Source organism: Lepidochelys olivacea (genome assembly GCF_965140295.1).
Source record: "Lepidochelys olivacea isolate rLepOli2 genome assembly, chromosome: 5".
In the NCBI taxonomy this organism is placed as follows: Eukaryota; Metazoa; Chordata; order Testudines; family Cheloniidae; genus Lepidochelys; species Lepidochelys olivacea.
In genome coordinates this window covers 136573040-136598515 of record NC_140415.1, presented here as the reverse complement: position 1 = coordinate 136598515, position 25476 = coordinate 136573040, and the positions used below count along the sequence as shown (strand labels likewise).

The 25476-nt window shown below is 43.6% G+C and overlaps 1 protein-coding gene across 4 annotated transcripts in view; it reads left to right on the top strand.

Annotated features, from left to right (window-relative positions):
• The window catches only part of TDRD7 (tudor domain containing 7), a 102733-nt gene that overhangs the window by 41443 nt on the left and 35814 nt on the right, over positions 1-25476 (top strand). For all 4 annotated transcript variants that reach the window (XM_084628312.1, XM_084628311.1, XM_084628310.1 and 1 more), the window contains 3 exons: positions 7499-7716; positions 15492-16084; positions 23652-23838. In XM_084628312.1, the coding sequence (XP_084484438.1) occupies positions 7499-7716; positions 15492-16084; positions 23652-23838 (998 nt within the window). The remainder of the gene's footprint in view (positions 1-7498; positions 7717-15491; positions 16085-23651; positions 23839-25476) is intronic.

Sequence of the window (25476 nt, the reverse complement as noted above, 5' to 3'; positions counted from 1 at the left end):
CCCCGCACCCCCCCCCTCCCCAAACCTGCCTCGTACAGCAGCCACCACTAGCAGAGAGTGCCGCACCGACAGTACCCAAGGCCAAGGACAAGTCCTGGCATGAGACCAGAAAACATTCTCTCAGGCACAAGAGCAGGTCCCGCAGAGGACTGCTCACGAGTGCAGGGTTTCCTCCATGAGCTAAGCCAGGTTGGGTGAGACAATGCATGTGTAGCTGGCTAAACCATCACCCAAGATCCCACAAATGGAGGGTAAGGCCAAACGCGCACAGGATCTGCCTGTACCGACGCTTATCTCAGCATCCAAGCCTCTGGAACGCTCACTGGTGCATGCAACACCACCCACTCTGCTGGTAACCCACATCTGCCAGACAGGCTGGGCATACAGATACTGCCAGGCCCCTTGAGTGTTTCCCTTGGTACCCCACAGACCCCTGGCTGCACAGAGACCTTCCTGTTGGTAGTGGAGGTAATCCTCCCTTACTTGCAGTTGCCTCTTCTCTCGGGCTCTCTGCTTACCCATGACATCCCTACACGGGAGGATAAACCCCTGCTGCTGCTGCTAGAGAAACCTATCCCACTGCCACCACACCACAGTCCTCCGATACCAACAGTTCCACCATTGCTAGACCAGGCCTCCATCTCCTAAGAATTCTCTGATGCAGAAGCATCACTTTCATCGGTTCCACACCGGAGTGCGGATGTGCAACCCAGCCCGCCCTACTCTTTGGCATAGGAGCCAACAGAGGAGACCTGTTGCCACTTCTGTGGCACCCGCTGCCACTGATCGACCTCACCTTCTGGCCACACTGGGGAACCTGGGATTCCTACCACAGATGCCACACACCATCTCAGGTTCCTCTGTACTCCCGCCGGCTCTACTGGTGTTTGAAGAAGAGGAGGACGTCGAACCAGTACCGCCGCCTCCTCTGGTCCCAACCAGCACATCCTTGCTGCAGGATGAGGTGGTTGTTCCTCTCCCAGCTCTCTCTGCCGGATGATCACCGTCAATATCAGGATTTGCTACAGAGGGTGGTTGCAGTCTTGGAAGTCCTGTTGGAAGAAGTTCAGGACTCACAACATCTGCTGTTGGACATCCACCAACCTCAAAGGCCATCTAGTGTAGTCCTCCCTATCAATGAGGCTATCCTGGAACTGGCGCATGCGGTGTGGCACACACCAGCCTCGTGTGAACCCACACCTAAGGAGGTGGAGAGACGCTACTTACCAGTTAAGGGGGCAACTTTCCTGTTCACCCATCCACCCCTGAGCTCCCTGGGTGTCCAAGCATCTTCAGAATGGGCAAGACAGCATCCACAAAAATCCACCCCTCCAGACAAGACTGCTAAGAGGCTAAATCTGCTGGGTAGGAAGGTCTGTTCCTCTGTAGGACATCAATTCCGTATTGCTAATTATCAGTATCCGCTAGCCAAGTATGACTTTAATAACTACAATATGCTAGCAGAGTTCAAGAACAAACTCCTGCTCAAACACAAGGAGCAATTCCAGGTGCTGGTAGATTAAGGGAGACTGGTCACCAAGGTGGCCCTCCAGGCAGCAGTGGATGTGGCCAACATCCTCTGTCTCTAGCCACCAGAGTAGTCGTGCGAAGGGACTTGTGGCTACAATCTTCTGGCTTCCCTAGGGAGGTCCAAAATATGAAAGAGGACCTCCCTTTTGATGAGCATAAACTCTTCAGCGACAAGACTGGCGAATTCCTACACTCTCAACGATTCTAGACCAACACTATGGTCCCTGGGCATATATACTCTGACCCCTAGACGCAGACAGCAGATACAACCTGCCCACAGCCGCACACACCCTATCCTGCCTACTATCTGCCCCAAGAGCCACCATGCTGACAACTATTGTCTGCCACAACCACCTCCTCAACCCTCTTCCAACTGCCAGCCAAAGGCTGATACCTGCAAGCCTCGCTCAATACCACCCGCAGCACCCCATGTCATCTTTGGGGGCTGTCGTTCCCTATTTGCCCACAATGGGTGCAAGATCACCACAGACAGTTGGGTACTGGAGGTCATCCACCATGGATACTCCATAGAGTTCCTTTCCTTTCCTTCCCATTTCATCGCCTCCTTACCTAACCCTCCCCCATGGCACCCCTCCCATCATTTGCTCCTCCAACAATAAGTAGATGCTCTGCTTCTCTAGGGGGAGGGGGCAATAGAGTCCATCCTGCCTCAGTACAGAGAGAGAGGGTTCTACTCACCATACTTCCTCATTCCGCAAAAGGGTGGAGGATGCCGCCCCATTCTTGATCATCAGTTTCTGAATATGTTTTTCAGGAAGTCCAAACTCTGCATGGTGACGTTGGCATTGATTATGCCCTCCCTGCACCAGGGAGCCTGGTTCGCAGCTCTCGACATGAAAGACACTTTCTTCCATGTGGGCATCCACCCATCTCACCTCCATTTCAGGGTAGGGCACCACCATTACCAATTTCAGGTCCTCCTGTTTGGCATAGCGATGGTGCCAAGAGTATTCACAAAAGTCTTTGCTGTGGTAGCGGCCCAGATGCTACGCCTTGGCTACTCAGTATTCCCCTAGCAGGACGATTGGCTCCTGATGGTGCTATCTCGATTGCAGGCACTCTCCATGATCCACTGTCTCATGTCTCCTAGCATCTCTGGGTATCTGCATCAACGAGGACAAGTTGTTGTTGATGATACCCACAAAGACAATAAATTTCATTTGCGTGCAGCTGGGCTCTTATTGTGGTCTGGGCCTTCCTTTCACCTGACTGCTTTGCAGCGCTGACAGCCCTCATTGCACACCTATGTTGCAGACTACACACCATGGTCTGCCACTCTCTCTCCCTCCTTGGGCATATGGTGGCCTTCACTTCCATGATGCTGCACACATGGCTCCATATGTGCTGTCTACGAGCTTGGCTTCTCTCCATTTACAAACTCAACAGACCATATTGACTTCAGGGTCCCCATCCCAGAGACCATGCTGACCCCCTTACGTGGTGGTCCGCTCCCTCCAAGATCATGATTGGCACACCACAAGCCACCATCATGACAGACACCTCCCTCGCCAGATGGGGAGCCCACTTAAGCCACCACGCAGCTCAAGGGTAATCAACGCTGTGTGACAAAACATTCTAGAACTTCAGACAGTCCTGGCATGCAAGGCCTTCCTCCTGCTCATACGTTTCCTATACATTCAGCTCCTTTCCGACAACATCATGGCAGTGTTATACATCAACAAGACAGTGCCAGGTCTTCCTCCCTCTGCTCCAAGTTGGTCTGGCTATGAAACTGGTGCATCTGCAATGAGGTGACATTTCAGGCTGCTTACCTACTAGGGGCCCAGAATTCCCTGGCCGACACGCTCAGCAGAACTCTCTACCTCGACCACAAGTGGGAGCTATGCGATGCCACAAAGTGTCGTAAAGTGGGGAACCCCCTGGTGGATCTCTTTGCCATTCCCTGGAATCAAAAGCTCCCGCTCTGTTACTCCAAAGAATCTAGAAGAGAGCTCTCAAGGCGACACACTCCTCCTTCCCTGGATGGGCGACCTCTGCTACGCCTTCTCTCCTTCTCCCCCCTTCCCCTGCTACTGCAGGTGCTATGCAAGATTCACGAGGACAGTGGCACTGTCCTCATAGCATCTTTCTGGCTCCGGCAGTTCTGGTTCACAGACCTCCTCAGACTCTCCGTCCAGACAGCACTCTGCCTTTGCACACTCCCAAATCTCCTCACACAAGATTGGGGGAGACTCAGCCATCCCAATCCAGACCCTCTTCACCTCACAGCCTGGTATTTGGATGGGCATCAAGCGTAGACAGTGCTTGCTCTGTCCTTTTGGCAAATCTTCACCCAAAGTAGGAGAGACTTCACTAGGACCTGTTACCGAGCTAAATGGAGATGCTTCCTAGAGTGGGCCCACTGCCACCACTATTCTCTGAGCATGGTGACCATTGCCATCGTTCTCAACTAAGTCCTCAAGACATTGGGTCTGGCTCTGTTCTCCATGTGTATTTAGCAGCACTTAGCACCTTTCTACCCCCATGGACAGCACATCTATATTTACCTACCCTACCACTGTCCTGCTTCCTAAAAGGTTTACTCAAACCCTTTCCACCAGTGCACACCCCCATGGGACCTTAATCTCATTCTCTCTGCCCTCACAAGACCTCCCTTTGAACCAATGACAACAGGCTCCCTTTCCCAGCTCTCAATGAAAGTGGCATTCTTGGTATCCGTTACCTTGGCCAGGTGGGTCAGTGAGCTTGCAGCCATGATGGCAGATCTCTCCCTCTCTCCCCCCGCCCCCGTATATTCCACCAGAACTAGGTGTTCCTACAACTGCACCCCAAATTCCTTTCTAAAGTGGTGTCTGAGTTCCACCTCAGTCAATTGATCCACTTGGCAGTATTCTATCCAAAGATGCACACCTCCCCCGCTGACAAGAGTCCTGCACTCCCTTGATGTTCGAGGCTCACTAGCCTTCTACCGCCACAGGACTCGCCCATTTTGGAAGTTGACTAATCTCTTTGTGACCATTGCTGAAAGGGCAAAGGGATAAGCCCCCCTCACCCCAATGACTCTCCAAATGGGTCTCAGGGTGCATCCTCAAATGCTACAAATGCTCCAATCTACCTCCTCCCTGGCAGGGTAGCAGTGCATTTTGCACTGCTGCCTCAGTCTCCCTTGCAGGTCTGTCCTGGCAGGACATCTGTCGAGCAGCGATGTGGCACTTGTCCACACATTCAAAGCACACTAAACCATAACATGCAGCAGTGACCGATGCAGCTTGGTTCTATTGGCGTCCCGCAGCCACTTCTGCACTGATTACTTCCTACAAGTCACACACGTGGAATACAGATAGGGACCACACATCTCTAAGAACCTCCAGTTACCGGTAAGTAACCTCTTCCTTTTGTTTGTTTTAAACCTGCTGCCTATTGATTTCATTGGGTGACCCCAGTTCTTGTGTTACGTTGAAGGGTATGCTTGTGTTCATTTTAAGCAAAATGTGATTTAGAAGGTATGTGTGCATAAAGAAGCATGCTGTGGTTCACCACCCTAGGAACATTCTAGAAAAGGCCAAAGGGGGGGGCGCGAGCTCAACATGTGGAGTGGAGAAGTATAAGCATGTGATGAACAGAGCTATATGTAGAAAGGTTAAATGTGATTGGCTAGAGGTTTGTGTTATGTAACTTGTGTGCTATAAACTAGCAATGGGAGGGGCTCCTTGCTGGGGGGGACTCTGGCTGATGTTTGTACCAGGGGCTCTCCCTCTGTGCTCATTGAAGAAAGTCTTGTCGGATTGGGAACCCTTGATTCTGCCCACCATCTGACTCATTTGGTGGTTATTGGGAACCACAAAATCCCAACAATGTGGAGGAGTAAATAACACTTTTTTTTTTTCTCCACACGATTCATGATTTTATGGACCTCTATCCTATCCTTTACTTGTCTCGTCTCCAAGCTGAAAAGTCCCATTCTTTTTATTCCCTCCACATAGGGAAGCTATTCCAAACCCTTCATCATTTTTGTTGACCTTGTCTGTACTTCCTCTAATTTTAATATATCTTTTTTTTGAGATGGGGCGACCAGAACTGCACGCAGTATTCAAGATGTGGGTGTACCATGGGTTTATATAGAGGCATTATGATATTTCCTATCTTCTCTATCCCCTTTTCTAATGCTTCCTAACATTGTTAGCTTTTTGATTCCACTGCACATCGAGTGGATGTTTTCAGAGAACTATCCACAATGACTCCAAGATCATTCTTGAGTGGTAACAGCTATTTTAGAACCCATCCTTTTGTATGTATAGTTGGGATTATGTTTCCAATATGCATTATTTGCATTTGTCAACACTGAAATTCATCTGCCATTTTGTTGCCCAGTCACCCAGTTTTGTGAGATCCCTTTGTAACTCTTCACAGTCTGCTTTGGACTCAACTATCTTGAGTAGTTTTGTATTGCCTGAAAATGTTGCCACCTCACTGTTTACCCCTTTTCCCAGATCATTTATGACTATATTGAACAGCACTGGTCCCACTTCAGATCCTTTGGGGGACACCACTACTTACCTCTCTCCATTCTGAAAACTGACCATTTATACCTACCCTTCGTGTTCTGTCTTTTAACCAGTTACTGATCCTTGAGAGGACCTTCCCTCTTATACCAAGACTGCTTACTTCACTAAAGAGCATTTGGTGAGGGACCTTGTCACAGGCTTTCTGAAAATCTGTGCGCACTATATGTACTGGATCACCCTTGTCCACATGTTTGTTGACCCCCCTCAAAGAATTCTAATAGATTGGTGAGTCATGATTTCCCTTTACTAAAGCCATGTTGACTCTTCCCCCCAGCAAATTTTGTTTATCTGTGTCTGATAATTTTGTTCTTTATTGTAGTTTCAACCAGTTTGGCTGGTGCTAAAGTTAGGCTAATTGGCCCATAATTGCTGGGATCGCCTCTAGAGCCTTTTTTAAAAATTAGCATCACATTAATTATCCTCCAGTCACCTGGTACAGAAGATGATTTAAATGATAGGTTACATACCACAGTTGTTAGTTCTACAATTTCATATTTGAGTTCCTTCAGAACTCTTGGGTGAATACTATCTGGTTTAGTGTATCAATTTGTTCCAAAACTACCTCCAACACCTCAGTCTGGGACAGTTCCTCAGATTTGTCACCTAAAAAGAGTGGCTCAGGTTTTGGAATCTCCCTCACATCCCCTGCTGTGAAGACAGATGCAACGAATTTGTTTAGGTTCTCTGCAATGGCTTTCTCTTCCTTGAGTGCTCCTTTAACACCTCAGTCGTCCTGTGGCCCTGCTGATTGTTTAGCAGGCTTCCTGATTCTGATTTACTTAAAAAAAGGTTTTGCTGTTAGTTTTTGAGTCTTTGGCTAGTTGCTCTTCAAATTCCTTCTTGGCCTGCCTAATTATACTTGACTGGACAGAGTTTATGCTCCTTTCTGTTTTCCTCGGTAGGATTTAACTTCCAATTTTTAAAGGATACCTGTTTGCCTCTAAGGGCTTCTTTTACTTTATTGTTTTTGCTACTGTGGCACTTTGGTCCTCTGACTCTGTTTTTTAATTTGGGGCATACATTTAATTTGAGCCTCTGTTACAGTGTTTTTAAAACGTTTCCATGCAGCTTGCAGGCATTTCACTTTTGGAACTATACCTTTTAATTTCTGTTTAACTAGCTTCCTCATTTTTATGTAGTTCCCCTTTCTGAAGTTAAATGCTACGGGCGGGGGGAGGGATAGCTCAGTGGTTTGAGCATTGGCCTGCTAAACCCAGGGTTGTGAGTTCAATCCTTGAGGGGGCCATTTAGGGATCTGGGGCAAAAATTGGGGGATTGGTTCTGCTTTGAGCAGGGGCTTGGACTAGATGACTTCCTGAGGTCCCTCCCAATCCTGATATTCTATGATTCTATGTTCTTTAAAAGGAAATTGTAGAACAACATTGCCACTTTGAAAATTTTCATTTTTTCCATCTTTACAGATAATTTGAATGAGCCAGTTTCAGAAACGCACAGAATCCCCACTGGCCCTTCCAATTCTAACATAAACGAAGTTCAGAATCGTGTTAAAGAAGTTTTGAATAAGTACAGCAATGGTATCTGGCTATCGAAGATGCCACAGTTTTACAGAGAGATATACGAAGAGGAACTTAATACAGCCTTACTCCAACGGTTTGAATACTGGCCTCATATTTGCACAGTAAGTTTTTGGTGGTCTTCCCACAGAGGCTCCTAATATTTTTAATAGAAATATTTGATCTCTTTTTTTTAAACCATCTATGTGACAAACACCTTTTCTAATAGTTCTTACATTTAGCTTTTTCCTTTAACATAAAGGGAGGGATACAGATTTTTTTTCAAGGAAGTGTTTTCTTATACTCCAAACTTTTCTGGCTATTGATCACTAGGAGATTTGTGAATGAATATTTAGCTCTGTTTGAAAAAGTGCAACTATTCATACAAAGCAGAGAAAAATGCTCTCTCAAGTGACAAGTCCCACTAGACATAAAATGACAACTAATGCTCCTGATTATCATTATAATAATAGAACATTATAGTTCTGATAAATGTATATCATCTTTCATGAACCAATTTAAAAACAATCAACTTGTATCAGGGCAGTAAAGCAGTGTGAAGAGATGAATATGGGGGGTGAGGGGAGAGAATTAGCAAACGATAATACTTGAAATGGTCAAAGTTGTAACTAGAGTAATGAGTAGCCGAAGGGATGACAGACTTTTTAATACGAACATAGTTTGTCTGGTGGTTCCCTTTACACTCTCCAATTGTGACCTGCCTCACTGGTTGAACAGCAAGAGTTTTAGTTTTACCCTGGATTTCAAATGTTTTCCTTGGGCTTGTTCGTCCTCCACTTGAGGCATTTAGGCCTCCTACCTTCTCTTCTGTCTGACATGAGAAGAGAATAAATGATAGAAAAAGCAAGAGAATATAAATTAAGGGGGAAATATTCTTATATCACGAGGATGTGGGATATATCAGCTGGCAAAATTCAAGTAAATGTTATATATGTAAATTACTTGCAGCCTTCTGGGAAGACGCTAATGGAGCCTGTGGATATTGTGCCTAGGTTCTCTGGGTTCTGGTCCGTCTCTGTGCCCTTGCACAGGTTGTAAGGTTCATCAGGTCAGCTTTCAGAGCAGAGGTGCTTTGACATCCCAGGGCTCTTGTTCTCCCGTGGACTCAGAGGAGTACTCTGTTTCTGTAACATTTGGGGCATCTCTTCTAGGGCCACTTTGCTTTGTCCTTCATTTTACACATGGGTGTGTGACCCTTCTGAGAAGGTCCTCTTTCCCACTTGGGGTGGGTATTGGACTTCATAAAATAACAGCTTTAAAACAAACAGGATGCTCTCCTTTCCCTGCCTTTCTCTCTCAAGGAAATTAAGACATTGTCTCTGTCATGAACTCTGAGGCTGTGGCAGAGTGGATCAAAGATGGCTCCGTTATCTGTGGCATCATCCCCCTCTGACCAGTATTCCTAATGCACTTCTTCAGAGGAGGAGGAAGGGGTAGGAAATGTGTGACCTCTCCCTTTTTGGCAAGAGAAGGGTTGTTTCCTCCTTGGCCTCTCATGAGGAAATAAAAGAAAACTATCTCACCACCTGATGTTTTCAGACAAGTCTAGGAGTTGATAAAACAGAGTCTGGAACTGGAAACTTTAGCTGTGCAGGAAAAGACACACTGCTTTGTTTGATATCCTGGAGTCCGAGGAGAGAGGGAAATATGCTTTATCCCTTTATAATGTGCTCGATCCAGCTAAATGGTCATATGGCCCAAAGTCAAGCTGTCCTGGCCAGGTACTAGCTTCGTCTTTAGGAAAAGCTGCTCCCTATGCCTGCCTGCAGTTGTTCTGATACTCAGTAAAAGGAATTGGTGACTGAGGAGTGTGTAGTGCATATCCTATACCTAGTTTGACACTTCACCTTATAAGGTGGCATCATCTGTTTCTGACAGTACTGCTGCCTGAAAACCTTGAGCCTTTCACCTGCAGCTCATGGCCATGTGGAAGACCTCCTGTTAGAGGAGAAGGGGTTTCATCAACCTTGAAATAAAAACGCAGGGTCCTTCATTTCCCCCAACATTTCACCTATCATGTCTATCTCTGGGACTGTGCTAAACAGCCAAGAAAATGGTCTATACTTCCTGCTTGTACTTGCCCATCATCTTCTGATTTCTAGTTTTTGTTTCGGCTGCAGCCTTGGCAAGGTCTGGGGAAGCAGGGCAGTGTAAAACATTTTAGGCAGGGACTGTCTTTCATTTTATGTAGTACCTAGTACAGTGTGTAGGCCTGGTGTCGGTTGGAGACTCAAGTCTGTACTGTAATGCAACTAACAATCTCGTAATGCTCTTCCCAAAATCTTACGTCACAGGGAAGCTAGACTTTAATACCTTACATGTCAATAAGGCTCTGAGTTTGAGAGATATGACATAAGGCATTTTTTTACTCTTTGGAATTTTTGTAGCCTTTGGGAGTTGATATAAAAGGAACTCCGTTTCCATTCAACCTACTCCATCTAGGCAAATGTTGCTAACTGAAAATGGAAGTTGATTGGGGTGTCAGTACTTCAGGGTCTGAAGCTTATTGTCCCAGGGCCTGCTTGTTCATAGAAATCTGCAGGGGTGCTCAGCCTAGATTCCTGTATGTGCATTTACACATCACTAGTTTCTTGACTGAGCATTTAGGTGCTTATCTTATGCTCAAATAAATTTGTTAGTCTCTAAGGTGCCACAAGTACTCCTTTTCTTTTTGCGAATACAGACTAACACGGCTGCTACTCTGAAACCTACCTAGGTGGAAGGCATTTCTTGAAATCTAAAGTACTTCCCAGCCCACCTTCCTAGTCTGGTGGTTGAATAATTCACTAGAAACCCAGAACTGAGATTATACTGATGCCAGCTCAAGGAATAGATGTAAATGGTAAATACCATAGTAACTGTGGCTCATCGGGAGTGTTGTTCCAAACACTTTTTCCCAAAGTACATTAAGTGAGATGACCAACATCTGTTATGGGTAATTCATTCTTTCTCCAATCCTTTCTTGGGGGAAACTGAACATTTTTTTAAAAAATTGTTTATCCAGTATAATATGCTTATATTACCAAAGGCAAGCTTGAAGAAGGGGCCTTGCAGTTGGAGCAGAAGATGGTGAGATTTATGACTGTCCTTAGTCCCTATGGAAGCTTGCTGCAATCTTGGACCAGCCCCTGAGAAAACTGTCTCCTTAGAAGATGAACTTACTCTGGTGATAGATTTATTTTGCTTGAGGAGCAGAGGTCTCCACAATCATTGTCCTGGAGCTTTAAGTGGTCTCCGATATGCTGGGCACAGCCCATGGAGTGCTTTGAAGGTAAGGGACTAAGGCTTGAGTTGACTTTGTCTTATGTGGAGCCAGCAAAGTAAGCAGAAGACAGGTCTGATGGGCTCATAATAGCCTGTGTTGCTGAGGAGCCATGCTAATGTTTTGTTCATACTGGCTGCCCACCTTTCCTCCTACTGAGTTCTGTTGGAATTGGCAGAAGGAAGTGATGCATTTGGACCCACAAGACCCTTTATAACTTTGGCTCTGGTCATTTGATGTTGTAGGAGTGGGTTCAGGTGGCCCCATGTTCAGCCCCACTGGGATTGCATCTCCTATATGAATATATAGAGACAACAGTCTCTTGGAAGAACTAGTTATTCTTGTAACCATCCATTTATGTATGACGCAAAGTGCAAGTATCCGTGATCAACATCATTGAATTGGGGTGCACGATGTGTTGGCTGGAATCATTAAGGCCTAAGGGTACTACACTTCCTATGTTCAGTTTTATCTGTAGCTCTGTGCTGGCGAAGGGGTTATTTGGAAATATGGATCCTTTAATGACAAGGACAGTGGTAAGCTGTTTGTTTTGGCTCAGACAAAAGAAAATGCAAAAATACAATGACCAATATGACTTACAGTCTTATATTGGTTTGAAAACGCAATGTGTTTTGAAGTGTTGGCTACCAAAAGCGTGCAAGGTTGTTGCCATATCTGGAAATTAAACACTTGTCAATGAAAAATAAACCCAATGACTTCTTTCAGAAGAAACTTGTCTTGAAAAATCAACCAGATCTGGTTACCTAAACTGGGAATGTCAACGCCATTGATCTTCGGGCATTTCCTTTTGTATTTTCAACTCGCATGACAGTACATGCATTTTTAGAAAATCTTTTCCTATTCCGGGCCTGGAAGGAAATGTCCTCCCCATGCATGACAGCGTAGAAGTGTTCCTCAGAAAATTTGACAGTTGGGCTTTTTTTAAGTTGATAGAGGAAATGTGGAGGCATTTCCTCTTGTTGATCGACTTCATCAGGAAGGCATCAGAAGATCATGAGTCAGTATGAGGGAACCTCAGACTGAACTGTGGGACTGTTGCCTTCATGTCTCAACAGAAGGAAGAGGTAGGTCCAACAACACCTTCATTCAGGGTGCACTTATCTGGACGGTACTGACTGGCCTGGTAAGCAAGATGAGTTGATACCTCAGTGACAAGAACTTGCAGCTGACTTTCTTTAGTGAGGAGCTTGGCAGGTCTTGCCTTTCTCTGAAGGAGGAAAACCTTGCTTAGTTGCAGAAGCCTTGAACATTCTCATATCTCTGGGGCAGGTGTGTGTTCAGTAATATTCGTTTATTCCTAAAGTCTGTATTTACCCAATTCAAACACAGTGGAACTTCTTTCCTCAGCAAGATGAGCGCGCTCATCCACCACATGGAATTTAGTGTAGCTTTAAAATTTTGAACCTTTATCATCAAAATTGCTTTTAGAACCTACATAAGTAGTAGTTCCGGGTATGGTTATAGTTTAAAAAAAAATGTTTCTGCCAATGTTCAGGGTTGGACATGCAGGGAGGGGGAGGGGAGTCATAAAACACTTTGTCTGGAAAAGAGTCACCATCTTGAGTTGGGAAACTATTTATTCCATTTATGCACCAAGTTTCATTCCTAAATCTAAGACTTCCTGAAGAAGTTTGAGACTTGTGTAAACTTATTGAACACAGAGCTTTTATTTCCATTTAGGAAAGGTGTCCTGTAAAGCCGCCTAGGCTCTCTAGTTTTTGGAGATAATGTTTTTCGGATGAAGATTAACTCTGGTTCAAGTGGATTGGACCTTGTGTTCAGACTTGTTACACTAGAGCTGGGGTTCCTCTTTGAGAGGCCCTAAGGCTTCCATTCCAAGGCATGCTTAATGGAGTGTTGCCCTTTGTGTGATGTACAATGGAATTTGGAGTTCCATTCATGCAAAGTTATTCTTAATTCAGCATCTCATTTAGGAGAGAAGTTCTTGAACACTTCGGTTAGTACTTCTCTGTCCTCCTTTTCTTGTATTGTACTGTTAAATTGAATGTGGATCTGCAGAAGTCCTTGTCAAATGAGGAAGATTAGTTTAAATACGTGCTTGTGCAAATCCCCATGCCTTCTTTCCCAGCCGGGACTTCGTAATAGATATTTCAATGCGTTGCAGAAACCAGTGACAGCTTAGGGTGTGCTCAGTCTTATACCTGCAGGCCTGAAACCACTGCTCTGCAAAGGGGTGCTCAAGCATCTCCAATTGCCATTGCTTTTATGGATTCTGAGGCCCAAAGAGACTGTTACGGTCCTCTAGCCTGACCTCCTGTATAGCCCAGGCCGGAGAACGTCCCTACAAGAATTCCTAGAGTAGATCTTTTTTAGAAAAACTTCCTATCTTGGTTTAAAAATTTATCAGTGATAGAAGATACACCGTTGGAAAATTGTTCCATTGGTTAAAAATTTACACCTTAGTTCCCTTCTGGATTTGTCTAGCTTCCAACTTCCAGCCACTGGATTGCGTTGTACCTTTCCTTGCTAAAATGAAGAGCCCGTTATTAAATAGGGTCTTTTTAGAAGGCTGGCAAAGCCTTCCACTACAGGATGGATCTATGGAGGCAAGGTATTCAAGGTACCACAGTTACACACCTGCACACAGTCTCAATTATATTGGTATAATCAGACTCTTGAACGCTAGAGAGAAGCTATTTACTAGTAACTGTGGAGGGTTTTTTAGTATGTTGCCTCGGCACATCCACACTAAGGGTTCTGACCTACCTGTAGCACTGCAAGGTAAGCACCTTTGGAGAAGCATTGATGGATGTATATGTCTGTATCTGTCTCTCATTCCCAGGCTTCACAGCCCAAAAATGCAGTTCCTGAGGTCAGAGTGCCATACTAATGAATCTAGGCGCTTTTGTTGCCCATAGTCAACAAGATTCTTGGGCTCTGTCATTCAAACAAAGCCAAATTTAGATGACTCTACCTGAAAAATTCAGCATTCTTGATGGAAGTTTTTTGTTGCATCCACACCACCTTATTCAGATTACAGATGGCCCCTCAAATTTTCTCCAGCTCCTGGTAGTTAAAGATGCCACCACAGCCACTGCCTCAGAAAAGCATGTATAAGGTCCCAAAGCCCTGCACCGCATTCATTTTGAAAGATAGCACCTAATTTTGTTGTGATTTACTCCATCCACCTTCCCTTCCTTCCGGAATCCTGAATGTGAGAAGAGCTCCAAAAAGTGTGAATTCTCTTCATTCTTCCAATAGAAGTACAAATCTCCCTGGCACTTCAAGTGTAAAGGAAACGGCCTCTAAGACCACTACCCTTAAAAAGGTGCCCACAGAAATGGGCAAGCCACTTCCGGAGACCTAGCATGCTCCACGAGGGGATCGCTGCTAGAGCCTCTGCATTCGGTGGCGGAAGCCTGCCGAGTAACAACACGGTCGCTCAGCCATTATGAATTGAGGCTTGACTTTCACTGGTGTGTGTTTTGTTTTGTTAATGGTGGGTTCTTCAAGTGGGAGTCTGTACAAAGTCGCATGTATAGCAGTGGTTACCAGTTCTGTTTTAATCTTTGTTTTAATTTGGTTCTGCTTCAGTCAAATGGGAGTTTTAACAGCTCCTTAAATCCCTCAAGTTAATCTATCCGCATGTGATCTTAGTCTGTTTTCTTTCTCTACAATTCTATCTCATCTCTGCTTCTTCTGAATCTCTTTGTTCACATCTCCATCTCTTCTCTGGCTCTTCTCCCTACATTCCTGGTTTTCCTTGCGCTAAATGCCAGTGTGCTTATTAATAGGATGGCTCTCTGGGCTAGACAGTCCCCTTCCTGCATAGGGCATCTCTGGGCTTCTGAAAATGAGTTCTTCAACAGTCCCACAGGTAGGGCCTCCCCTCTGTGTGGCAACAGTCAGTCTCCAGAGAGGAGCCTCACCAGAGGGCTCCAATCTCTCTAAAAATGCACTGCCAAATCCCTCATCAATGGGGACTTGGCATATTTTAATATTCTTCCCCTGTGGAGGGGCTTGGGGCCTCCTACAAAGTGGAGAGGTCATTAATGGACAAATTTCAGAGACCCTGGAGCTGCCTGGGAATGCTTTGAGGAGGTTTTGAGGCCCCTACTCTAGATTTGGTACGCCTCCAAAGTGCACTTGTTGATTTAGTAAAAGTCAGTCCAAGAACCGAGCTAATCTTGAGCAGAGGAGCATATCTCATGCTTGAGTTGGTCCTCTGCTAAAACCGCCGATGAGGAGGTGAGATCAGTGCTGATTTCACTGTCGTGCAAAATAGTGGGCTCTCGGGTCCAAGGCTGGGAAAATCAGTTTTGGAGTAGATTGGATTATGTTCTGCCTATCACAGGGGGAGAAGAGGAAACTTGTTTTTAAGCACCTCCTAATGTAGTAAGTAGATCCAGTGCCCACTTGGGGAAGGCTGTGTGTCCCGTTTTCCTGCTCAGTGCCCCCTGTAAAGGGAAAAGGAGATGTTAAGGGAAATCATTGCACAAAATAGCTCATGCTTAAATCCCTGTAGATGTCCTCCTAAGATTGTCTGTCTAAAATGCATAGTTGTTCATTCTTAAAATATTTTGGTTCAATTACTTACAAATGGTCAATGTCTCACTGTGCTTTCCTTTTTTCAAGGTGGAAAAAGTGTGCACTGGTGGGCATACAGATGTACTCCTTTATCCTGCTAAGAAAATGCAACACTTAGTGACGAGTGGCATAGACCATGAAGGAACATCTCAGAACCTTACTTCTTCAAAAGCAGATCCTTTCTTAAAGCCAGTTATGGAGACCAAATCAGCTTCTCTGAATAGTGACTTCAAACAGAAAGTTGCAGAAATTTTGTTTAAGTATTCCAATGGTCTTTGGGCTAATGCACTTCCCAAGGTGTATGAAGACACATACAAAGTAAAATTTCCTGAGGATGCTCTGAATAATCTTGACTTATTGTCTGATATATGCACTGTCAACCAGATAAGTGACAGCCCTAAAAAGGCAATCCTCTATGCTAAACCACAAAAATACATGGATGAAAATCTGAATGCCACCAATCGTGTCCATATCCCTGAAGATCTGAAGATAACGGTTGAGCAAGAGTGCTCTCAGTTAATGGAAAAGACCAAAGAGCAGGGTCCAGAAAGTATAATGGTCCCTCCTTTAATCATTCCGGCGGAAGCATCTCCATCTGTATTGGTGGTAGAACTGAACAACACGAATGAAGTTGTTATTAGGCAAGTCTTTACTTCATACTCTTTCTTCATTTTTTCTAAAATCCAGGGATCATTCTGCACAATCAACTTGCTCACTACTTTGCTCACAAAAAGCTATTTTACAAAAGAAAACAGACCAATAGAAAACTCCACTAACAGACTGTAATAGTTACTAAGAACACTAACACATTTAAAATACTATAAAACATATTCAGTTTGCGATTGCAAAATTGAACAGAAATGAGCTCAGTGAAGATTCATTGAACGAATCCCAGCGTAAGCTTTAGAGTGAGACGCAGAGAAGGGCTGAGACTGTTCAGCTGTCATTGGAAAGTAGGGTTTTTAAATTGTCCTCCTCTTCTTCTTCATCATACTGTTCAGATGTCACCTTCCTATTATAGCTGACTCTTAAAACTATGACTCTTTATCCTTTAGTCGAGGTGTATTTCTTCCAATATAAAGGAAAACTGCAGTGTAATGGAAACATGAGAACAATGACTGTGCACTAAAATGTGCACTGTAATATCGCAGTGATCGACTAGTGCTTTGAACTGTTTGCATGTTCGTTTGTGGGTTAGTCCACCAAGGACCAACGTTAAAATAGCTCCGCTGCTTTAGAAAGGGCGGCGGCTGCTGCTATGCTCCCCTATCTAAAGTGGCTGCTTTGTGTCGGGGAATCCCACGGCAGGTTTTCTAGTCGTCTTCACGCTGTGATAGAATGTAGAAATCTCTGTGACATACAGATACAGCCGCCGCTCGGCCAACTTTTCATCCAAAAAAGTTGAGTTACAAACCCTTGAAAATTACTTTACAGATACTCGGTAGAGTGGTGTATCAGCACTCCTCTCGTGGCTGTCTGTTTCTGCAGAGTTTAAGCTTACATTTCATAATTTTTTTCCCAGTAATCATCAAAAGCCCCAATCAGGATCTGGGCCCTATTGTGCTAAGCACTCTACAAATACTTTGGGGGGAAGGACTGTCTCTCAAGAGCTTACTAATTATGCAAGGTATGATGAGCAATAGGAGGAAAGATGGGTGGGGGAAACATTTAAATAGACTACCTTTATGCATGATTTGGTTCCAAATCCCTTATACATTTTTAGTATTTAGCAGAAATTGGTATAATTGATCGTGTGTGTATATATATATATAGTCAATTATAGCAATTTCTGCTAAATTTCAAAAGTAAATTTCCAATCCTTTTAGTTAAAGAGAAAATTAAGTGCCTCAAAACAGTGGTGTTGGTATGTAGAAAGATGGATACTGTTCTAAATGAATGTTGACTCTGAAGCCTAATGATGATTAACCCATTATGCTGCTAATTCTATCAGAAACAGCCATCTATTTTGGGTTTATGGGCAAAATGTGACTAGAGGACCAACACTTTTCTTTCTCAGTCTGAGCCTTAACACCATTCACATTGTCCTTTACCTCAAGCAAGTTCTTACTCTGTTGTATTTAAGTGCTACAATTGCAGGGGGTGGTTGTAATTTTATCTTGAACTTGACTCTAAACCCAGTAAACTAGTCTGTGCCAAAACTTTTAACCAAGATGGTATACCAGACTTTCTCTGAATGGAAAAAATCACTGATCAACATAAAGAAAAGGCCACATGAGTTTGTGACTGAGCCTCGGTTATTAAAAAATGACAATACACTTACTACACGGGGGAATTGAAAATATAGGGAGCCCTGGAAGAGTTCAGTTGTTCAGATAAATTAATTTAAAAACAAAGATACTGGTAAATCTGAACTGGTGGCCGCAACTGTGGGATGATTTTTTGCGGGGGGAAATGGCCAGTGGAAGCAAGGACTTGTTCTTGTATGCTAGAATGTTAATCGACCCATGCAGATTGCAAGCTTCGCATCAGTAAGGGGGGTGCACAGTCTTTCTCCCCACCGCATGGTGTTCTGTCAGATCTGGAACCATGCTGAACACTTTTTATTTTTCATTTTGACAGCATTAATTTATTATACACTGAGCGTGTCGCTTACGCTTTTACCTGTTTGAGATTAACTCTTCAAAGTGGATGGATTCTGACATGAAGAATTAAATTTTGGGAACTGCTTACGTTTAAAAAGTCTACACTGTATGTACTGGGTCTAGCTTGGGGTTTTTCTTCCAGAGGCAGAGTTGTGCCATTTTTGTCACTTTGCCAATGCCAGTTTCAGCAGGCATTTCATACTTAGCACCATGCACTTCGGCTCCGTGCATTTCACACTTCCACATGGGTGTCCGATTTGCTGCATCAGCTCAGATCAATGATCCCCTTTTCTTAGGTTCCTTCTATGGAGTCAACGTGGGAAGAGCAAGGAAAAATTCCTGCTCAACAAGAAGCAGGACAGAACACTTCAGTGTTTGAGAGCGTTAGGGAGGCTTCAACACTGCTTAATCGCTGCTTCTGTGAACACAGGCTTTCCAAGAGCATCAGAATAATGCATTCTGAGATTAACACAATTTCTGCTTGTCACACACGCTGACATCCACACCACCCACTTACTCTTCTTCTCGATAAGGACTGCTTGATGACCCTGATTATCAATGTAGTTTTCTGCACTCAAAATTTGAAAGCATTGTCTTGGATTATATGCCCTGTATCCTCTGTCAAGTTGGGTGTATGCTCAACCATCACATATCTGTTCCAGTTCTTAAAAGTTACATTTCTAGTACAGCTTATGTAGCCCTGCATATTCCCAACCTGAAACAGAAATATCTATAGCTAATCTTATTCCATTGCCTGTACATACTACAGAACCTCCCCTGAAGGCTCAGGTTGTGAATGAGCAGCTCATTCTCCTGTCAGTTGTATTTGCCTATGGTTTGTCAGAGGAACATTCCTTATGTCTGACACAGAGAAGGTGGAGGAGAATGTTATATAATCTACTTGAGTGATGACTGTTTTGCTTCTGATCTCAGATGTGAGTGACCTCCATTCCAGAATTGGCTTCATTGGAGTATGTAATGTGGATTAAACTTAAGGTATTGTTGAAGTGGGATGCTCTCAATACATTTCAGATCCTATTTGAGCTGACCAAAGTTCTGTCCCAGTTGCTGTTAGGTGTTGCTAAGGCAGCTTGTTCTGGATGAATTCAATATCTATTTGAGTAGCTCTTCTAGATTTAAGATTTCATAGCCACTGTGACAATCATGAGATTCAGTAAAAACAGCGAGGAGTCCTTGTGGAACCTTAGAGACTAAGAAATGTATTTGGGCATAAGCTTTTGTGGGCTAAAACCCACTTCATCAGATGCGTGGAGTGGAAAACACAGTAGGAAGATATACATACTAAGTACATGAAAAGATGGGAGTTGTCTTACTGAACGGGGGTCAGTTCTAACAAGACAATTCAATTAAAGTGGGCTATTATCAACAGGAGGAAAAATCCCTTTTGTGTAGTGGTAATCAGGGTGGCCCATTTCAAACAGTTGACAAGAATGTGTGAGTAACAGTAGGGAGAAAGTAGCATGGGGAAATTAGTTTTTAGTTTTTGTAGTGACTCATCCACTCCCAGCCTTTATTCAAGCCTAATTTGATGGTGTCCAGTTTGCAAATTAATTCCAGTTCTGCAGTTTCTCATTGGAGTCTGTTTTTGAAGTTTTTTTGTTGAAGAATTGCCACCTTTAAGTCTGTTGTTGAGTGTCCAGGGAGGTTGAAGTGTTCTCCGACTGGTTTTTGAATGTTATAATTCTTGACGTCTGATTTGTGTCCATTTGTTCTTTTGCGTAGAGACTGTCCGGTTTGGCCAATGTACATGGCAGAGAGGCATTGCTGGCACATGATGGCATATATCACATTGGTAGATGTGCAGGAGAATGAGCCCCTGCTGGTGTGGCTGATGCAGTTAGGTCCTATGATGGTGTCAGAGTCCTATGATATGTGGACAGAGTTGGCAACAGGGTTTGTTGCGGGGATAGGTTCCTGGTTTTTTGTTTTTATTGTGTGGTGTGTAGTTGCTGGTGAGTATTTGCTACAGGTTGGGGGGCTGTCTGTAAGCGAGGATTGGCCTGTCTCCCAAGGTCTGTGAGGCTGAGGGATCATCCTTCAGGATAGGTTGTAGATCCTTGATGATGCGCTGGAGAGGTTTTAGTTGAGGAATGAAGGCAACGGCTAGTGGCGTTCTGTTGTTTTCTTTGTTGGGCCTGTCCTGTAGTAGGTGACTTCTGGGTACTCTTCCGGCTCTGTCAATCTGTTTCTTCCCTTCAGCAGGTGGGGACTGTAGTTTTAAGAATGCTTGATAGAGATCCTGTAGGTGTTTGTCTCTGTCTGAGGGATTGGAACAAATGTGGTTGTATCTTAGAGCTTGGCTGTAGACAACGGATCGTGTGGTGTGGTCTTGATGAAAGCTGGAGGCATGTAGATAACTATAGTGGTCAGTAGGTTTCCAGTATAGGGTTGTGTTTATGTGAACGTCGCTTATTTGCACTGTAGTGTCCAGGAACTGGATTTCTTGTGTGGACTGGTCCAGGCTGAGGTTTATGGTGGAATGGAAATTGTTGAAATCCCAGTGGAATTCCTCAATGGCCTCCTTCCCATGGGTCCAGATGATGATGTCATCAATGTAGTCCAAATAGAGTAGGGGCGTTAGAGGACGAGAGCTGAGGAAGCGTTGTTCTAAGTCAACCATAAACATTTTGGCATACTGTGGGGCCATGCGAGTACCATAGCAGTGTCGCTGATTTGAAGGTATACATTGTCCCCAAATGTAAAATAGTTGTGGGTGAGGACAAGTCACAAAGTTCAGCCACCAGGTTTGTCGTGACATTATCGGGGATACTGTTCCTGATGGCTTGTCCATCTTTGTGTGCAGTGTTGGTGTAGAGGGCTTCTACATCGGAGAGATCTCATCTGTCTGCTTAGAGCGTCTTCATCAGAAGCATTGCAGTAGCCAACCTGCATTGGTGCAGTTGCGCCGCCATACATGATGTAGTGTAGGCTGTAAATGGTGTGTGCGCAGTGAGAGTTTATACCTTGTCCTGGTATGACTGTTGTTTAGGACAAGCAGAGCTCATCTTTGCTCCTGGTGATGCATGAGATCCGTTTTACTGGTATGAAGTAAGGTGAAAAAGCCCAGCTGGGTTTGAATTCTGAGGCAGAACACCACGTCTCTTGCTAGATATTGCAACAGTCTTGACCTAGACTATTGATCTCCATTTCTGTCCCCTTCAAAAGATGAAGCATAGAAGCTCGAATGTAGTGGTGGAAGTTGCCCTCTGAATTTAATCCATCTTGTCATGAAGGGATAATGGAATCTCACATTGGTGATCATGGGAGATAGAGGTTTCATTCTACTCCCCAGTGATATCTGAGAGGTAAATGAATGAAGTGGTTTCAGGAGGTAGACATCCTGCTGAGTCCAAGCTGCCTGACCTTGGAAATGGTGTGAAATATTTCTCTTTGTGGGCAAGATAATTCACTTTTCAGAGCTAGATAGACTTGCTCCTTGATTTCAGGTCTTTGCCATAGGAAGAAGAAAGTGCTTTGGATAGTTTGCTCTTTAAGAGGGAGAAATTATGTAATTATGCATCTGCCCCAATGGGATATTCATCATTCCATGACGTCTCTGTCCTGCTGGAGGAGTATGAAGTCACTAGGGAAGCTACAATGCTGTCATTGGCTGCAATGCTATCAATGTGATCCGATTCCTCTTTTATTTGCTTGGACCATGACTGTGTCTCTGCTGTTCCTTTGTTTAGCGTAGATTGGTGCTTGGATGATACCCTGCTGTCTGAGATTTAACCAGGGTAGAATAGAAGTTGAAGCAGCTGGATGGGGATTTTAAGATATTCAGCTTTGCACTGTTAGAAATAGTCCTAGTGAGCATGATTTTGTGGGTAGAATGCAAGTGAAGTGGTTAAAGTGCTTGATAAACTTCATCATAGGGCTATTGCCGCCAGAGGCAGGTTGGTATGCGCATATATTTACAGGTATAAAGCCTACAATGTAGGTACGTGTTTGTGATTTAACTCTTTCCAGCAGGATAGCTAGTTAGTAACTTTTGTTGTTTTCCCTTAGGAAAAAACCCACTCATTGAAGCTAAAGCTTCCTGATCACTCGAGTTGATTCTCTTTATATGTAGACAGATGTTTAAATTCTATTAGTTTACTATTTTGGAAGGAACACAGCAGGGGCACACTGCTATCGTGAATGTTTAAAAAATTGAGCTGCATTTTCAGTTTTCAAATGAAGTGAATTTCATGTTTGAAATGAACTCGAGCTAAAAATGCAATAATTCCTGTTTTCATGGCTTGATATGTAATGGGCTCTCTTTACAAAGGTGAATTACATGGAATACAAAGCAAATATTTTGTAATATATAACATGTAGATGGACACCCTGGCATACAGTGGAGGATTGTGATTCTGCCATCTAAGTAAGTGTCATGTAAAGATCGCTTTCAAGGAATCAGGAAAAGGAAATCTCTCTCCTGGGTATAAACTTTAATTTGATACTTCACCAGCTTTGAGAGAAGAAAATCATTTAATGCCCTGTTAATAGGATGTTTGAATATTGCCAAAACTAGTTAAGCAAGGATGTCCTGCATGATCATATGGCATAATTTGTAATAGTTATTTAAATGAAATTGGCACTCTTCCATCCTTGGTTTGGGTTTATAGAAAACTTTGTCTTTAGAGCTGGGCTGCTGTAGCAGTCTGTCTACTAGACTGCAGCACTGCATTTTGCCACTGACAAGTGAAAGGAAGCAGTGTGACAGCTGATGGCACAGTAACAGTGGCCTAGCATGTGAATAGTAATGAGTAAAGGATTAGAGTTAAACACAGTTAAAGAAAATAACTTCACTTTTTCCACAAGTCCCAGCCAAGGGAAATGGATGGAGCAGGAATCAGGGAGATCAGAATCTGAGACGGTTGAAGAATGGATTGTTCTGGGAAAGAAATAGGCTGCTGTCCTCCATCCCTAGACAAGTATCAGGGATCAAGTCTGGAGATCCAGGAGAGAGACTGCAGCAGATGGTCTGCTGCCTAAAGCTTTAGTTTGATGTTGAAAGCTGCTCTAGTTTCCCTAAGCTTCAGGTGGGGAAATTTCCTTTGCACAAAGTTTAACTCTGGTGAAATCACACTGATCTAACTAATGTCTCCATGAATGTGGAGGGTCACAATCCCTTAAAGTTTCAAATATAACAAGTTCCAATTTCCTGGTTGCATCATATCTGACTTCAGACACTACTCAGCTTATAAAACCAAACATGCCTTCACTACCAGAAGTGCTAGGGACTTTCCCTGTAAAAGTTCAGGTTCTAAAGAGTACAGTAAGGTCCCTTACGGTATTGGACTGAGCCACGAGAAATTTTCTTTTTGGACACTTACAGTTGAGTCCAATTTGTGTCAGACAGTGTTATTGCGTCTATCATTAGATCCTTACCTAGCTTCAGACAGTACTACTAATGCTTTACTTCTCTAAGAACTATAACTCTGTTTCTCTATCCTCATTTTTTGAGAAGGAAAGTTCAGATGCTGATGTGACTAAATACCTACAGGTATGCTTTTCTGTTTCAGTTTTTGCATCTACTCAAATTTTCTGTTGCTGTACTTACCCCTTTGGTGGATTTGTTTCCCGTGACATACTGTAGGTACGTGGGCAAAGACTATTCTGCTGCTCAAGAACTAATGGAAGATGAGATGAAAGAATATTATAGTCAGAATCCGACAGTATTGCTGATGCAGTCTGTAAGCATTGGACAACTTGTCGCTGTACATGCCGAGGAAGATGCCTGGTTGCGTGCTCAGATAATTTCAGTGGAAGACAATCGAATAAAGGCAAGCAACTCTTTCTTTTTGACACTTTTTGTGAAAAAGTGTTAGTGTAAATAATAATAATACAGGTAATAGCTGTGCATTTATCACAGAAGAATCACTCTGCAGTACTCAGCAACAAATTGCTTTTGCTCTTCATTACATGAAAAACAAAGTGTGGCTTTTAAAATAATTACAGCACTGCTGCTAAAGTAAATGGTCTGTTGCCTTTTTCCTTATTTTTATTTTAGGCTTTTCTGTGTTCATTGGTATCTCTAATATACTAATGTATCCTGTGCATCATTATGAAACGTGGAAGTAGTATCTCCATCTTCCAGATATAGACTGTAAGTGCCAGTAGATAACTAGAATGCCGATCTCCTGAGTCAAGTCCTAGTGCAGTTACCACAAGTCCATCCTTACTGTGTCTTTTGCAGCTTGTTAACACGAGTGCTTAGGCTCACTTACGCTGAGTGGGTATTCCTGTTGTTGTACTCAGCATGCTGGTAACTAAAATACCTTGAACAAAATGATTAAACTTTTCACACTGCTGCAGTTTCTCTTCTTGTTCTGTGTTCTCTAGAGTCAGAGTTGTATTTTTGGGGGCGTTACTTTTAGAGAATTAGAACATGACTGAACTGGAAGAGTTTAAGAAAAATTTCAAGTCCTTCATGTCTAGTGTCACTGTGTAGTTATATTAAGTAACCTTAAATTGTAGGTTTTTATTTTTTTGCAGTCTCTGCTTCCCTAGTCAGCATGACAAACTTCCACTAAGATCTGCTAAACACACTTCTAATACAACTCCCTTTCACAAATTTAGTCAAGTGGACACATGCAGTTTTAAGTATCTGTTCCAAAACTGTGAGTTCTCATTCAGCTGGGAAGTCATGAGATGGGGGAATCTGTCCAGTATTCGAAGGCTTTAGCGTTAGTTGCAGAAAAACTGCCAGGACAATAGTAGCTAACGTCCCGCTGATTTCTCTCCAGATTTCAGCTAACTGCACTTGGTTGCACAGTAGGGAGGCCAGTGGTGCATGGCAAGAATAGCCTGCTTTCTGAAGTATCTCTTCAACAAGAAATCTGGAAGTCTGGCTTTCTGGAGTGTCTGGCTTGCACATCAGATTTTCAGAAAGGCTTCTAAATCGCTCTCCCTGAGCCTGGTGATCTTCAAGAAGTTAGCATGGTGCTGTGTATAGTTCAGAAAAACAAGAGACCATCTGTATAAGCTGATACAAAGCAGCACTGTAGCTTCTTCTGTTCCAATCACCATCAGCCATTTGCTCCCACTGACTAAACAATTTACTTATCGAGATGGTATGAAGTCTGCAGTATTCTGAAACCGTGTAATCATCAGAAATGAGAATCGGAAAGGTTCTGTTCTCATTATAAAAACAAAAAGGAAATACCTAGAACTGCACTGAAATAATATTAAAGGGTCTGGTTTAAACCCACAAAAGCCAAAAAATTCAGAATTACCACTTTACTGCCATCTTCTGTACCATTCTGAGACAATAGGTACTCGGAAGCGCTGTCATTTTGTACCCTTTGAAGTGTTGGTGTTCCAAGGAACAGCTAACGCTGAGCTTGCAGTGATTTCAGGAAAGAGAAGAAGGGTGTGGAGCACTTTCTAAACTTTTTTTATTGACATTAAATTAGTTTGAA